The sequence below is a fragment of the Pseudonaja textilis genome, chromosome 1 (assembly GCF_049901715.1).
Source record: "Pseudonaja textilis isolate UNSWEBS1 chromosome 1, rPseTex1.2, whole genome shotgun sequence".
Lineage (NCBI taxonomy): Eukaryota > Metazoa > Chordata > Lepidosauria > Squamata > Elapidae > Pseudonaja > Pseudonaja textilis.
In genome coordinates this window covers 125880775-125897845 of record NC_141990.1, presented here as the reverse complement: position 1 = coordinate 125897845, position 17071 = coordinate 125880775, and the positions used below count along the sequence as shown (strand labels likewise).

Here is a 17071-nt window from a genome sequence, read left to right as displayed (position 1 = left end):
AATTTTGTCAAAGAGTTAATGGCATTTCCAATTTTCCTCATTTCATTTTTTTTATATGAAAAAAGCCTGTTCTAAAAAAATAATCAGTAACCACCTGAATAATGAAGTGACACTATCTCTATAGAAAAGCTGCCACAGAAAGTGTAAACAACCCAGCAGAAAACTAAAAATTGCTCCTGTTCACCACATTAGCTTTTCATGTCACTTACTACCAGTTGCATGGTCAAATTTTCAGTCAAGGTTATATCATTTAGATTGGTAATTTTTCTTTACATTTTTCTTTACATTTTTCTGGTGTTGCTATTTCTATACACAGATATTTGTTATGGAAATGCTGCATTTGAATTTAGATTGAAATCCTGCATATTTTTATTTAGAATTAATAGCTACTGTACGTAGAGGAATACATCTTTTAGAAAACATACATAGCATTATGTTATAAAAGCATCCATGCATAAATATAACATTGTGTATTTAAGACAGAAAAGACATTTTATGCCAATAAACATTCAATCCTAAAGTATGCAAGTATTTGAATAATAATATTATTCAAAATCTGAATAAAATAGTTTGCTTCAGTAAAATGCTACGGGGTTACTTGGCATATATCTCTGAACATAAGAAATCCTGCTCTCTTGCCTATGGATTTAAACATTTAACACTAGGCATTGTCAACAAATTTTTCAAACACATCTTCTCAATGCACTGAAGATGTTACCTAGTGTGCTAATGAAACATCTGCAAGATACAACCAAACTCAGAGAGCACCAAGGACCTTACAGTTCAAGTCTAAGCTACAATTATTTTCTCCTATCAGTATATCTTCTCAATAACTAAAGATTGATATTATAAAATTAGTTTGGAGCCACTTTATTCTGCAATTATTAATTCTGAATATGTATTGAGTAGTTATTTATTATTTTATTTATTTTAGTTGTTAAATGTATATTGTCTTCCATCTCACTTCTGTGATTAATGATGAATTACAAAATTAATTTGGAGATGCAAACAAAGATCCAAGTAGTCCTGAATAAACCCACTGGAAGATTCATAACAGCACAATAAACAGTGCTTTCTCTAAAGAAAGTTTTTGTTTCGATATCAACATCTCCATGTACTGCTATGAAAAACTGAAAAAATGCATAGTTCAATAACAGATAGGTGAGCAATAATCCTACTTCCTAAATGGGACATTGGGTCAATGGAAAACAGCCTATTTTGCTGTTCCTTTTTTGCTTTCAGTGTGAACATTCATAATTCATTTCTTTCCCCCAGGTTACTGTGAGAAACCTGATATATTTCCATCTATACCACTGGGAAGGTCATCACAGAATGTTTAGCAACCTGATATTTATCTTCTTCTCCATTGCTCATTCTTTCCTTCACCTAGCTGACAGAAGTCACATGTAGTCCATCTGTGTTTGCAAAAGTGTTTTCTAACAAATTTCTGAAAATACATAAGAACATGTAAAATCTGAGGAATAATTTAATGTTAAAATGGTATTCAAGCATTGAATATAGAAGATAATTGTTGTTTGTGGCATATAAATGTCTCTGTGCAGTGGTTTGGGACAGTATGGTGGGACGAAATGAATCAAGTGGCTCCATTGCTATTGAAACCTTCATTAAAGAGCTAAATAGCTAAAATATTTAGAACATTCATAGCTTCAGAAATTTAGTCATTCTATTTCAAAATGAATAGCAACTCTGCTTGCATCTGAATAGCATATATCTGTAAAGCTAGCATACTGACTTAGTTTTAATCTATTTAGTTCATCAGAAAAGTACCAGGCTAGAAACCAGCATACTGTGAGTTCTATTCCTGCCTTAAGCACAAAGTCAGAGAGGGGACTTTGGGCCACTGATTCTCTCAGCCAAGGAAGAAGGCATCAACAAGCCACTTCTGCAAATGTTACCAATGCCTTTTTTCTTAGGCAATGCAGAAGCTACTTCTGCAAACCTTGCCAACTAGTCCAGGCAGTCTCCAGGAGTCCATTCTCATTTAAACTCTCACTATTTTTTTTTTAATGATCCGGGTGCATTGTTCTCAACCTTGTAAGATAGCACACTGAAAATGCCTAGAAGTATTAGCTCTAAACTTATTATAAGATCACATGAACAGAATATTGTAAGTCTCTCCCCCTTTGCCCTTGCAGTCCAAGAAACTGGGGAGGGTCCCTTCCAAAGGTGGTATTCAGCAAGTTCTGGAGAACTGGTAGCGGAAATTTTGAATAGTTCGGAGAACTGGTGGTAACCTTCCCCCAGGGGTGGGGAAGAAATGGAGATTTTGCAGCATCCTTCCCTGAAGTGAGGTGGGAATGGAGATTTTACAGTATCCTTCCCTTGCCGTACCCATCAAGCCACACCCACCAAGCCATGCCCACAGAACCGGTAGTAAAATATTTTGAATCCCACCACTGGTCCCTTCTGAGATGTTTTCCATGGACCCAGTCCTTACTTCACTGCCTCCTATCTAACTGACATCTAGTCTGTGGCTCTTCCTCCAGTTTCCCAAGATCATTCCTGCATACCATCACAACTCTATCCTGAAAGGTTCATGTGACTGTTACTAGACACAGATTTCTTTCTTCGTGAGGCTTGTTTGCATCTCTCATCACAGTTTGTGATAACATGGCTGAATTCTGCAACAATCTTTTGATTTTAGAATCTGTCACTGACACTTCAACAAACTCAGCACAATATTCTGGACATATGCTATTTGCCAAACCTTGTGCAAAGTCACGTTTGTCGAAACAAGGAGGAAAGCAGGGAGGCAGTAAATCATTCCAATAGGCTGATAGTTATGTGGTGGCCTGCTGGCTCCATCACAGCTGCCATAGCATCAATAGCTTTTCTGGGGCCCCCATTTCCTTTCCCATTTTTTATGCTATTGACTTTCCTTATTAAGATTCAAGCCTAATTGCTTAGCCTGCTGTTCACTGTTATTCCTTTCTCCTGCTGTCTCTCCTGCATCTGATGTAAAACTTACATGACATGAAAAGAACTATGCTGCTTTTCAGGTCATGCTGTTTGTGAAACAGGAGAAAGTTTAAGCTGAGCTATTCTACTGAGTTGCTTTCCTTATGCATACAGTTAGGCATTTGTATCCTAAAAATGTTATTCATTTGCAGGTTGGAATTAACCATGCTTTGTATGTTTTTTTTTCCAACTTTTCAATATCCATAGGAACATTTTATACTTTTTAAACTAATCCTTGAACAATATAAATATACAATAAAATACTTTTTTTTAACATTTTCAAAATAGTGTTTTTTCTCTTGTGCTTTGTGAAGGTCAACATCATGTCAATTTAGAAGGCAGAGTGAGGCCTTGCCTTGCTTGGCATCCCTACAACAAAAAGGAAACTCAGGATATACGCCATTGTAGGATTAGCATCTCAACGTATTTGTTTATAAATATAAAATCAGGATTATTCTGATAATATATCTTTTCCAGTAGAATAACCAGTCAACATTATACTTAAGATTAATCTAAGTTGAACTGTAAAATAATTCTAGAAAGAAAATAACTCTAGCAATGACATTGCCTAGCATTCATTCATTCATCCATTTGTTCAATTTATATGCTGCCCTTCATGATATCCAAAGTGACATCTTGGAGACGGAGACAGAAGTGAAATCTTCTGAATTTGATATACAAACAATCCATTTCAGGACCGAAATCTGTGCAACATATATATCCATATTAAGCCACTTATTTAACTGTTCTTTGTTACAGTTTATTACTGCTAAAAATCAGAGCAGTGTATAAAAAGTAACCTGTTGAAGATATTTAGCTTGCTATTTGCTCAGCAGTGGTAACAAAGGTGGTCAGGCAAACAATACTGATATTCTTGTTTTTGATATTTTCCCCTTTTCATTTGCAATCCATTGAGACAGTCTGTAGGGTTTTTTTGGATGCATTAAACCACACACACACACACACACACACAAATTGTAATTAGGTTTCTGTTATTATGCTTTAAGATAGAAAAAGGTATCTATTTCATAAAGCAGGGGTCGCCAACCTTCTGGACCTCAGGGACCACCAAATTTTAAATCCCGTGGACCACTAATATGAATTTTGCCTGATGGTAGCTAGCTGACATTTTCCAAGGGTCTCTGCAGAAAGCAGCAGAGGCCATGGGAAAATCCCAAGAAAAGTCTACAGAAAAATTCCCCACCCCATTTTCCTACTGATCAATCATTCTTTATTTGGGATCGCAGGATATCATCTTCAGCTCTGTTCTCAGCAGGAGAAAGGGGGGGAGAGAGAGAGAGAGAGAGAGAGACTGAGACTGAGACTGAGACTGAGACTTTTGGCTTCATGCAAGGAAAGCAGAAAATTCCACCAGAAATGAGTCTTTGTGAGACTTGTCATACTGGCACAGCCTCTTGGAGCAGGATGCCTTGCAGGGTCCCAAAGACTCATTTCTGGCGGAGTTTGGGGGAGAGAAAGAAAGATTTTTGCTGCTTTCCTTGCATGCAGCCAAAAGCAGAAGAAAGAAGCGGAAAGAAGCAGCCCGGTAGCCAGACAAGGCATGTGGGGTGAGTGGGACAAGTCCCCCCCCTCCGCTCCTTCCCCCTCCCCTCACTACCTTGTGTTCTTCTCAGTGCAAGCGATGCAACACTTGTGTTCCTGTGGGCCATGTGGGCAGCGCTGCCTTGTGTTCCCACGCAGCCTGGATTAATTGCTTTGGGGGTGCTATTTCTCTGTGGACCACCAAAAATTTCTTGCGGACCACCAGTGGTCCCTGGCTCACTGGTTGGCGACCACTGTCATACATTTTCTAAGTTGTACTGTGGAGAAAATTGTTTCCTTTTCATTAATTTAACTGAAATTTTGTCCGCTTTTAAAATAAAAGGTAACATTATACTAAGATGTTCACACTTTTATGTATGTATGTTGTTTGTATGTATTTATTTGTAGTTGTTAAATTTTTATGCCACCCATTTCCCCTACAAGATGACTCTCAGGTTTTATTTTTTCATATTACTGGCATATCTATTTAAAAATAATGTATTTCTGTAAGAGACCACAAGAAAATGAATGATAAATATGTAGAATATATAAGAATGTAAGAATAATAATTATGGATAAAGTTATTAATTAATGTTAGATAAATGTAAATGTAATGTGTTAAGGCATATAAGATAAGAATTTGTATAGATGCCAAAAATGCTGTTGATATTATGATGTTTTGAGTTGTAATAATGGAAATACAAGAAAAACATATTAAAATAAATAAATAAAAATAAAGTATTTCTAAGTGGGAAATAAATTTCACTTAAGATAAACCCATTATTATATGGCACTGATTTCAAATACTTTTTCCTATGCCAGGTCATATGCAAATTATTTTTACAACATAGAAAAGTAGAAAGTAAATACAATTTATAAATTTTCTATAGTACATAGGCATTTGGTACAAAGGACATCTAAAAAAAGATGAAACATGCATTGCGTCCACTTACATCACGATGTCAGGTGAAGATATGCAAATTTGTATTATGAAATGACGTTTATTTTATAAGTTGGTTCTTTTCTTATCCCCTCCACAGAGACATGTAGTTTTGGTGATGTAATTATTCAATACCATGCCCTTAAGTTTTATCTTTAAATAATGATTTCCTTTCAGATTTAGCCCACTTCAACAGAAACCATGTTGGTAGACTATAAAAAATTGTTTGTACTGAATATCAGATTTAATTCATAATCCTAAATTATGGGATAATATTTCTTTTGTAATTGGCATAGGAATGTGTTCTCTGCAATGAATGCACATCTGAATATTTTTACGTAGATTAAAAATAGGACAAAGGAATCATACAAATGCTTCAATATCTGACAGTGAAAAAGAGTTCGCAAGAGTAGAAAGGAGAGCGGTCTCTTTGAAAATCATCAATCAACCAAATGTACATTTTCTGGTTGTTGATTTTCTGGCTCCATCGGTAACTACATTTTCAAATAGAAATAACATACCATATAAAATATTGGCACAGTAGAAAATTAAAATAATCAAGGAGTAATGATCTCTAGTCATTCACATACAGTCAGTTACAATAATGGAATACATTTGCAGTTTTCACAGCTTTCCTTTCATTGCCTGCAGTGGTGTACAAGAATTTTGGTTGCATTGTTTGTTTTTTGTGCAGAGTTCTATAAAGTATTCTCATTTCCTCGCCACTCCCTCCCTCTCTCCCTCTCAGAAAAAAATATTATTTCCATAATACTCTGATCTATCCCATGAATAAGTTACAATCAATTTTAAAATGTGAACAAAAGTAATTACAAATGTAAGCTTCCCTGTCTTTTAAAAACTTTTGGGAAATGTTTCTCCATCTGTCTTTGACTAGCTAAGTTAAATCATGCAAAACATTTTGTGCGAGCTTTTTCATAAAAATCATAACTATTAAATATGGGTGAAATGTTTCATTATTGTGAGAGCAATCACTTGGAATCAACAAATATTTGGAATTCCTGAGCACACTAAAAGATAGAAAGTAGCAGAAACATCAAAATATTTAAAAATCAAAACCTAGAAATTTAATGAGAACTTTTTGTTTTAAAAAGTTGTAAATTCAACTATTATATATGTATATGTAGGTGTTTGTGTATTACATTTATATTCCATTTAAATATTAAAACAGGAATACAAAACTGGCATTTGAACATGAGGGAACATTAATATAGGGACAAAGTAATTTTAAATAAGATAATTGGTTATTTCAGCCCAGTATTATCTGTTCTGACTGGTAAAACTCTGGAGAGGCTTACTAGATGTCATTAGTTTATCAAGTAGACATCAAGTAGTGAAAACCCAAAGAATTTTCCAAGAAATATTTGGTATGGGGTCTCTGCACATTCTCATAAATCTTCTCTTTTTGATGAGCGCATTATAAGCAGGACTTTAATGCTAAATTTATTACTAACCTGAATAACGTATTTTGAATCCTTTTTTAGTAGTTGCATGGTCAGTTGACCAACGCAGGTACAACTGATTGGATTTGCTTGTATAATTAAGTTGTCCAGTATGATTTCCACTCAGGGCAACCAACATAGGGCTTTGTCCAGAAGAACCTGTGCAAAACATATCAAAATGTTAATAATCCTGTCACATACCTTAGTGTTATTGGAAATGCCTTGAAATAATAAATATTTTAATAACACTAAAGAGATATTTTACCAGTGCTTGTCAAATTAAAATAGGATCTGAATTCCAGTATGGATTCATGTAATTAGTACCATTTAGTTTAATTTGAAAATTGGATGCAGTGCATTATTTACATGCATTAGAACACAGACTTGTCATCAAATTATATGATAAGATGGTCTAAAGTATTAGTATTCTTTCTTTTTAATAGATATCAAGTGATCAAAATCAGTTAAAAACAAAGTCCCGTATGACTTCAAATTTGGATCAGTAAATCAGTAAATTGCTTTTAGTAGGAAGGGAATATTTGTTAAAAGAAAGAAGGTAGGAAAATCTTAGACCTTCTGATTTTAATCAAAGTAACAGTAAATACACAGGTTTATTTTGGAAAGAACTGGAAAAACATTAAATAGAAGCAGGGTGGAATATGCTTGAAACTTTTCTCCTATTTCATATTGGAAAAAACCCAGGTTTTATGAGGATAACAACCTGTTCAGTACAAGTAAAGGCCATTATATCTAAACAAATTAAAACAAGACAAAACCAAAGCATTAAAAATCAAAAATAGTAAGTAGACAGTTGGGTTATTAGTCAATGTTAAATGACTAAATAAGGATAAGAATCATTGGGCTGGTTTGTTTGAAAAGAACCATTTTTCAAAGGCTGAAAATAATCTACAAGAAATCATGTTTCTTCAGGAATGATGGAAATGAATCTATTAAGGAAGTGTAGCACATTTAAAACAGACTAGATTAGTGTGAGAAAACATTTCTCCTTGAAGCACAAAAGCAGCTGTTCCCCTTGGATGTGTTCCACAGTTGCTTCAAAGTATGTGTGCATATGTGTGTACCTGTAAAACCAACATGCTATTGGGACTATCAGAGAAGGAAACCCATACTGTATGTATACACATCTGTAGACAGCTGGGGACAAATTTGAAAGATATGCCGAAATCTTTCAAAAGATGTACGTAGCTTCTGCAATGCTTCAAGGAAGAGGGCTTCACTTTCACCAATGAATTCCTTTTGGATACTTTGCTTAGAACTAAAAGGTATCGATCTATTTCTTATAAACACCAACCAACACAATTTAATATCAGAGGTGGGCCTTGTTGTTGCAAAGATTCTGTTTTATCTATTTGGAAACATGAGATTATGCACAACAAGGCCATGAACATAATTACTGAGGTGCAAAAAGCCGACTGAAATTTAGTGCTTTGGGGGAAAAAAGACAAAATCTGAAGCTATATAAACCCCATGAATACCAAAGTCTGGTTTTTATTTTCCAAACCTAGATATGTGAAATTGCAGATAAGGAGACTGTGAATAATGAGGGCCATATGAACTTTAATTCCTTCCAATTACTGAATTAACAAATAAAAACAGAATCTCACCATCAAAGATTTCCAGCTCATCAAACTGCTTTTCACTTTGAAACGATTCTACAAAAACAGTGATGTTATAGTTTGGTTCAACTTTAAGAGTCCAGGCACAAGTTTGTGAATTGAGATAGTTTCCTGGATAACCTGGACTGAGGATTACACCAGATGATTCTGTATGAATTTCATTTGCTGGGCACTGTGCTATAAAAGACAAGAAGACAGGAAAAATAGAGTTTACTTTTTTAAATTGCCACTTTTTCATAAATATATTCAATCTAGTTTTAAAATTTATTGCTTATTGAAGCAAAATCAATAAAAATGCAGATTTTCTCCTCAAAACAAGATATATTATAACAAATGTTACTTTCATAAAACCCTACATGCTTCAGAAACTAGATCTGAATACATAAACCACCTTTACCTTAATGGTGAACTAAAATTAAAGAAATGTTCCCCTTGAATAATATTTACTTGAATATATTTAGATTGAATCTATTTTCAATAATATAATGAAAAAAAGAAATTATCATGAAACAAAAAATGCGAAATAAATTTATCATAAAATCACTTTTATATCTTTTAATTATATCCATTCAACTCTTATTTAAACTTCAATATATACCTTAAGGTTATGACCTTCAATATAATACATAATACATACCATATATATTCGAGTATAAGTCAACCCGAATATAAGCCGAGGCACCTAATTTTACCACAAAAAACTGGGAAAACTTATTGACTCGAGTATAAGCCTAGGGTGGGAAATGCAGCAGCTACTGGTAAATTTCAAAAATAAAAATAGATACCAATAATATTACATTAATTGAGGCATCAGTAGGTTAAATGTTTTTGAATATTTATTTCAAAGAAAAACAGTAAACTAGCTCTGTAAGTGGAAAAGAGAGTCAACAAAACCAATATGGTATCAACAATAAGTTTCACCTAAATGTCATGATCCAAATCAGAAAATAAACCAGGATAAGGCTCAATCCAGGTTTTAGTTAAGAACTAAAAGTTGCAAACTTCACATTTCAACTTTTTAATTTTCTTCAGGTTTTAGCAGCCCCAGTGATAATGGTAACAGCACTGAAGTAATAGTAGACTTCTATGAAATATAACTAAAAAGGCATGTTGCTTTCATTAGTGTCAAGATGGCATGAATTAACATGGCATAAATACTCAATTGCAAGTTAACTTCATTCACTCTTGGCATTAAAAAATGCCACAGGGAGGGAATTATTATCTAATTAAAACTTTCACTAGGACAGTTGAGAATAAGTTTGATGTTCACAATTTCCTCTTTGAAAGAGACCAGTAAATAGGGAACAAGAAGATGAAGAAAAAGAAGTGTGTTTTTTCACACTTTTCACACTGCAGTGAACAAAAATGGCATCATAGGAACAGGCTTATTCTCAGTCCAAAGGTTTGTTTCTGATTTCTTCCCTGATTTAAGGGAAATTTGGGAAACGATCTCACTACCATGAAAGGTTTAATTGATTCACTAACCCAAAAGAAGAAGATGATGATAACAGTGGGAGGCAGGACTCACTCTCTCCCTTGCAAGCCCCCAGTTCCCGGGGCTGGCGAAAAAAGCAAGAGCCATTCTTATGATCTCTCTCTCTCTCTCTCTCTCTCTCCGGAATACAGTCAAGCCCTTTCCAGCACGCGCGATCCGCCGCCGCTGCTTTGCACCTTGCAAAAGAAAAATCCCAGAGCCCTCTGTGGTTTTTGCATTTGCAAGGTGCAAAGTGGCGGTGGCGTGCAGTTGGGGGCTTGACTATTCTGAGAGAGAGAGAGAGAGATCATAAGAATGGCTCTTGCTTTTTCTCCAGCCCGGTGCTGGGGCTTGCAAGGGAGAGTGAGTCCTGCCTCGCTGTCATCATCATCTTCTTCTTTGGGTTAGTGAATCAATTAATTTGGGAAATGATCTCACTATCATGAAAGGTTTAATTGATTCACTAACCCAAAAGAAGAAGATGATGATGACAGCAGGAGGCAGGAGTCACTCTCTCCCTTGCAAGCCCCCCAGCACCCGGGGCTGGCGAAAAAAGCAAGAGCCGTTCTTATGATCTCTCTCTCTCTCTCCAGAATAGTCAAGCCCTTTCCAGCACACGCGATTCGCCGCCGCCGCTTTGCACCTTGCAAATGCAAAAACCACGGAGGGCTCCGGGATTTTGTTTTTGCAAAGAGCAGGGCGAGCAAAGAAGAGCAGCCAGCCAGCAACCTGCTACCGGTAGTCCAAATTAACAGCACTGCTTATTGAGTCAGAGGTGGGGGGGGGGAGGTAGGAATTAGGGGGAGAGGGGACACCTTGGAAACCATGCAAGAACTGTTCTGCTTCCGATTACCCCCATGCTTACAAGTTGCAAAGGAAACACGGAAGCAGGGAAGCGGCTGCCCAGCTCCGGAGCTCCACACCATTTTTTTTTTCCAGAGGGGAATCTGTCACTTGAGTATAAGCTGAGGTGGGGTTTTTCAGCACAAAAAATGTGCTGAAAAACTCGGCTTATACTCGAGTATATACGGTAACTTCCAATCGAATTCTGCTTGGTACATTCTTATAATACACGCTATATTCTTTTTTAAAAAAAGGATTATAAATATATGTAATTATAAACCCTCATTCCATTCCCATTCAGTTCTATCATTAATAATCATTAAAGTCTTAACATCTTTAACATTTCTTTTCAATTAAATATCATACTTCCTTAAAGACACATATAATCTCCATAATTAATTTTTCCCTTATTTCTCTTCACATATATTTTGTAAATCATTAAATATTCATTTTGTTACATTTATTTATTGACAAGCATTCCACTAAGTTACGATAACTATTTTATCAAATGTTTTAGTCATACATTATTTCATATTTTCTGAAATTATTTCTGTTTCTAATATAACAATACTATCTTATGTACCTTTGCAGAATCCCTTTTTCCATTAAATTTTCACCCATTATCTCTAAATAGGCCCTGTTTCTCTAGATTTTGTTTCTGTCCTTTATAACTTCTTTTCCTTTCTTTTTTTCCTCTCATCATCTCTCTCCCCTTTTTACCCCCTTGTCTCTCTACTTCTAATTCTCTCTTCTGCATTTCCCTCTTCTGTTGCTTTCTGATTTTATACTTATTTTTCACTCTATTCTTTTTTGGGGGTTGTTTTTCCCAATCTTAAACTTTCCATTCTCTTTCCCCCCTTTTCCTCTTTTTTTCCCCCACCTAAGATTACTTGTTCATTAAAGATGGCTTCTTCTTTGTCCCAATCTTCTTGTTCTGTAGGCATTTCTTGCTGTTTCTCATAGTTCCAAATCTCCATTTCTAAGAACTGAAATACAAAGCCAAAAGAACCTCTCCCTTCTTGTGCATTTTCTTTGTACTTTTTAAGTTCCATTTTCAGTTCTTCTAAAAGTGGAGCCATTTTAAACAGTTTTAAACAACCACCCGATTGATTTTAGTCATTCAAATGTAATAACCAAGAATCCAGAGATCACCAAGTCATCCAAATAGTCCCAAGCTGTTTCTTCTTATTTCTTTTTTCACTTTCTCTTCCTGGGGTTTTACTATTTTGTTGCGATGTTTCAGTTAAGATGTATCTTTTGGAAGTCTTGTTGAGATTTTGCTGTAAGTTCTTTTTAATTCCAGGCAGTCTCCTCCCTTCCAGATCCTGCCCTTTTAATCTTTTTCTCTCCTTTCCTGTTATTTTTATAATTAAAAGCTTTTAATTATCCAGAAATCTTTATTATCCCTTTGACTTTTTATTTTCAGCATTAAATGCCTATTCATGTCAAAGTGGATTTTTTCCCAATTTCTTGCTTAAGTCTCTTAGCTGTCAGTATAGGAAGAGGAGAAAAAAAACCAAATCCTTTCCCTTTTCTCTCTCCTTCGCAGCTTAAAAATCTTCATAGGGAACAATGTTATTGTTTTTTTTAATAGTTTCAATTCCAGGGTACCTAATTTGTTGCTTTTGCTGTTTGACCTGGTCAACCAAAACTTTCTCTTCTTATCTTCCTCCTGCACATTCTTTTCGGGTCGAGTTCTTCTTTCTGGTGGCCATTTCTGACCACTGCTATAACCGTCTTTGGGAAAGGGAGTAATGGCTAGCTGGGGAGGAGAGATGCGGCTGCCCTCAACCCTGCAGGCAGTCTCCCCCTTCTTCACCATCTCTACGGGGTGGCTTAGCTCTGAAACCAGCCAGCTTGGGGCACTCCAGAGGCGAGCACGGATCAAAACCGCGCAGAGACACGGTTTCGGTCTGTCGCCGAAGAAGCTCAAACTGGAAGTCCCACCCTTCCCCAACTATTCTGATCAAATTCTACCACTGTACAGTCGAGAGCATCCTAACCAGCTGTATTTCAGTCTGGTATGGAAATTGCACCATTAAAGAAAGGAAGGTGTTACAGAGGGTGGTGAAAACTGTCCAATGCATTATAGGGATCGCACTTCCTGCCATTGTGGACATTCAGAGGAAACAATGTCTGCGAAAAGCCCACAGTATCATTAAGGACTTCTCCCATCCAGCCCATAAATTGTTTACCCTTCTGGAAAGAGGGTTCAGGTGCCTGCAGTCTAAGACCAGCAGGCTAAGGAACAGCTTCTACTATACAGTGGTCTCCTTACTGAACTCCTCAACTCGTCTATCCCCACATACACACTGATACTTTCCCTGATAATATATAACATATCTTGTATAAAGTCTCTGTGCATTATACTTATATTCAATATGTACATAAACACTTTGTACAGTCGTATATATTCCTTCCATAGACATATATTCTGTATACTCATAGATATTCTGTATATCCATATATAGTTACATTTTTTGTATATCTCCATATATATATATTTATACTTCATTGCTGTTTTTGCACTTCTAGTTAGATGCTAATTGCATTTTGTTGCCTGTGTTCATGTGCAATGACAATAAAGTTGAATCTAATGTAAAAAATCTATTAAAATTTAAACAGTAATGAGGAATATTATCCTGTCCTTAATACCCCTGCAGTGTGAAATTAAGATAATTTTGTGTGTGTGTGTGTGTATGTGTGTTTACATATATCCAATATATATATGTGTGTGTGTGTGTGTGTGTGTGTGCGTGTATTTCATATTTTGTCACTTGTGTTGCTACCTGTAATATTATGCAACCTCATCTTATATAGGGCACAATATCTATTGCTAAAAATTCTTTTCATTATTTTGGTTCTGACATTTTGTGCAATGTTCTATTCTGTACTTACTTGTATTTATTATGAAATCATTCTATTTCTCTCCCTTCAGAGCTAAAACTATTCCCTGTTTTTTTTTAAAAATAGCTTATTGCTATGTTACCCAAGGACAGAGTTTGATAGAAATCAGAGGGAAAACTATTTTAAATTGTTTTGATTACATGTTCTTTTATAATATAACTCCTTTAAAAATTCTGACAAAACTCTGACAATTGACACATATTGGATTAAAACATCTACTCATCCATGAATAATAAGGTGTAAAATAAGATATAGAAATAGCTTGTTTCAAATAGCAAACTTCTGAAAGCAAAAATAAAGTTTTTATACTGAGAACCCATTTCAATACATGTTCATTATATTTCCTAATTATCACATTCTCAATTAAAAGCAAATTTAAATATCAAATACAATATGAGAAAACCTCTTAATCATAATCTCTCTATACAGTATATTCATTGCATACATACCTTCACAAACTGGAGGAGAGCCCTCAAACTGAAGTTGGTCTTTCAACTTACAGAACATCATATCATTTCCAACTAAAGTATAGCCAGGGTGACACTTGTATTTGGCAAAGTCTCCTGAAATAATTTAAAAAGAAAAAGGAATGGAAACATATTGAAATCTAGATTACAGCAACATTTATTTTTCATTAACTTTCCATACCTTTCTATCATTGCTTCAACCAGATCCACACAGGGGTGAGATTCTACCAGTTCACACCTATTCGCTAGAACCAGTTATTAACATTCTAAGCAGTTTGGAGAACCGATTGTTAGAAGAAATTACTGGCCTAATCCTGTAAGGAAGGCAGGAAGGAAACATTCTGGTGTTGCTTACAGAAACTGCCTCTCCGTTAACCCTTATTACAGTTAACCCTGCCATTCTTGGCAGGACGAGACTTCCTGTCTCAGGAACTTCTCTGGAGTTTTTTTCCCCTCCTTTGCTGGTACTTTGCTTGTGTGGAGTGACCATTCAAAGTAGCACTGATAAAAGTGACTTATGACCATTTTTCACACTTACAACTGTTGCAGCATCCCCACAGCCATGAGAGGCCAGGCAAGGAGATACGTGCCTCGATGTGAGTGATATTGAGTTGGCCACACCCAGCCAATAACATGACCACCAAGCCATGCCCACAAAACTGGTTGTTAAAAAGACAAACCAAAATAGAATCAGAAAGAAAAAAGAAAAAGGAAGAAATAAAAGAGAAAGCTTTTATTTATATAAAGGGAAAGCTTTTATATATATATAAAATACAAACCAATAATAGAATCAAAAGAAAAAAGAAAAAGGAAGAAATAAAAGAGAAAGCTAAAGTGCAAAAAATGGTAGATGAAAAATAGAAAAGAAAGAAAAAATATATAAAGATTTAACTTCTTATTTTATTTACAGAAGCTATACGTACAATTCTAGATTAATCTCCTTCTCTCAGGTTACATCATTCTATAATTTATTCTAGCTAATCATCAAACCCTAGATCATGTTCTTTTTTGTTATTGGTTTACATAAAAGGTCTATAAAGGATTTCCCAGCCAGCAATAAACATGCTGTCTTTTCTCTAATTAAACAGAACAATGCATCTATCTTACAAGTTCATCAATTCATACTCTAGGTTTTCTTCTTTAGTTTGTATAAAACAAGTATGTCTTAGTGGACCAGAATACAGCAGTGGTGGGATTCAAAAAGTTTTACTACCGGTTCTGTGGTTGTGGCTTGGTGGGCGTGGCGTGGCTTGGTGGGCATAGTTTGGTGGGCATGGCAGGGAGAGGTTACTGCAAAATCTCTATTCCCTCCTCACCCCACTAACCTGCTTTCCAGCTCCATTTTCCTGTGCAGGGCAACAAAACAAGACCCAGACAATCAGCTGGGACTTGGGAGGTAGAGAATAGATGGGGGCAGCGCCAGGCAGAGGTGGTATTGCTGGTTCTCCGAACTACTCAAAATTTCCCTTACTGGTTCTCCAGAACTGGTCAGAACCTGCTGAATACCACCTCTAGAATACAGGCTTGCAATCTTAGCTTGAGAACATGCCTGTCTTAAAATTGGATTTTGATTATGTTCGCAGGATATGGCCAAAATGTATTAAAAAATTACTACTGGTTTAAATCAGGAAATGCTACATGGCAAACATATATGCTAAGGTTGATAACTTAGTCGGTATCTTTCACTAAAATGTAATATGGAAAATGCTCTTTCCTTCCTTCCTTCCTTCCTTCCTTCCTTCCTTCCTTCCTTCCTTCCTTCCTTCCTTCCTTCCTTCCTTCCTTCCTTCCAGTTTAGAAGAGGAAATGATCAGTTTCATATTAGCCATTCTATCTCATTTTCAGAAATATATAAATTAATTAATCAACTAAAGGAAGGAAAGGCACCAGGAGATTAGAGTATTCCCTCGGGGTCAGACTGGGGAGTGCAGTTTTGAGTTCTCATTTTAGGTATATGTCAGTAGTGGGATCCTACCTTAGTCGCTACTGGTTCAATGGGTGATTGTGCATGCACACGGGCATGTGTGCTCCTAACACACGAACCCCTAACAAACCAATAAGCTGAGAGAATGAAGAAATGAAAAGCTAGGAGTGACTCTCCCATGCACTTTTCAATTTTTTATCCTGTCAGCTGATCGTCAGAGGCTTCCCACCCCCAGCTGATCAGAGGTCTTTTTTTTTTTTTTACTATCAGTTCACCCGAACCAGGCCAAACTGGTAGCATACCACCACTGGTACATGTCTAGATCAACTCAGATTCCTAAACTCTTGGGATTTTCTATCATCATTCCCATCTTTACTTTCAGTTTTTGACAAAACTGAGATTTTAGAACCTTTACAACATATGACAGTAATGGGCAGGCTCCATTACAGTCATATGTCAAGGACTACCTATAACATATTCAATTTGTTTCCACTAGAATAAACAGAGCTCAGATTTCTCCTTAATATCATACTTTTTTTTTGTTAGATTCAATGGGATTTTAATATAATTTTAACATGCAGTTAAATCTGAAATATGTTTATGTAGGACTACCTTCGTCCCACTTTGACAAGGCTTTTTCAGCAAAACGTACATATATCAGTGGTGGCATTCGGCCGGTTCTGCCTGGTTCTAGAGAACCAGTAGCAACGATGAGCAGCAGAGACGGAACCAGTTCTCTCCACTGCTCTGTGTTTGGCCCACCCGCCTGCCCAGTCTCCCATGCTCACCTTTATGACCAGACTTCAAAGCGCAGCTGCTTTGTGCGGCGCAGAATAGCACCGCGTGGCAGCTGCTGCAGTGACCGGCATCGTGCAGGCTTGCAGGAGGCAAGTTAGAA

General features: G+C 36.1%; 1 protein-coding gene across 1 annotated transcript in view; it reads right to left on the bottom strand.

Moving 5' to 3' along the window:
• The window catches only part of CSMD1 (CUB and Sushi multiple domains 1), a 1143868-nt gene that overhangs the window by 62206 nt on the left and 1064591 nt on the right, over nt 1-17071 (bottom strand). Inside the window, exons 46-48 of the mRNA XM_087916392.1 lie at nt 14232-14345; nt 8547-8735; nt 6934-7080 (exon numbers count right to left, since the gene is read on the bottom strand). Of these exons, the coding sequence (XP_087772518.1) occupies nt 6934-7080; nt 8547-8735; nt 14232-14345 (450 nt within the window). The remainder of the gene's footprint in view (nt 1-6933; nt 7081-8546; nt 8736-14231; nt 14346-17071) is intronic.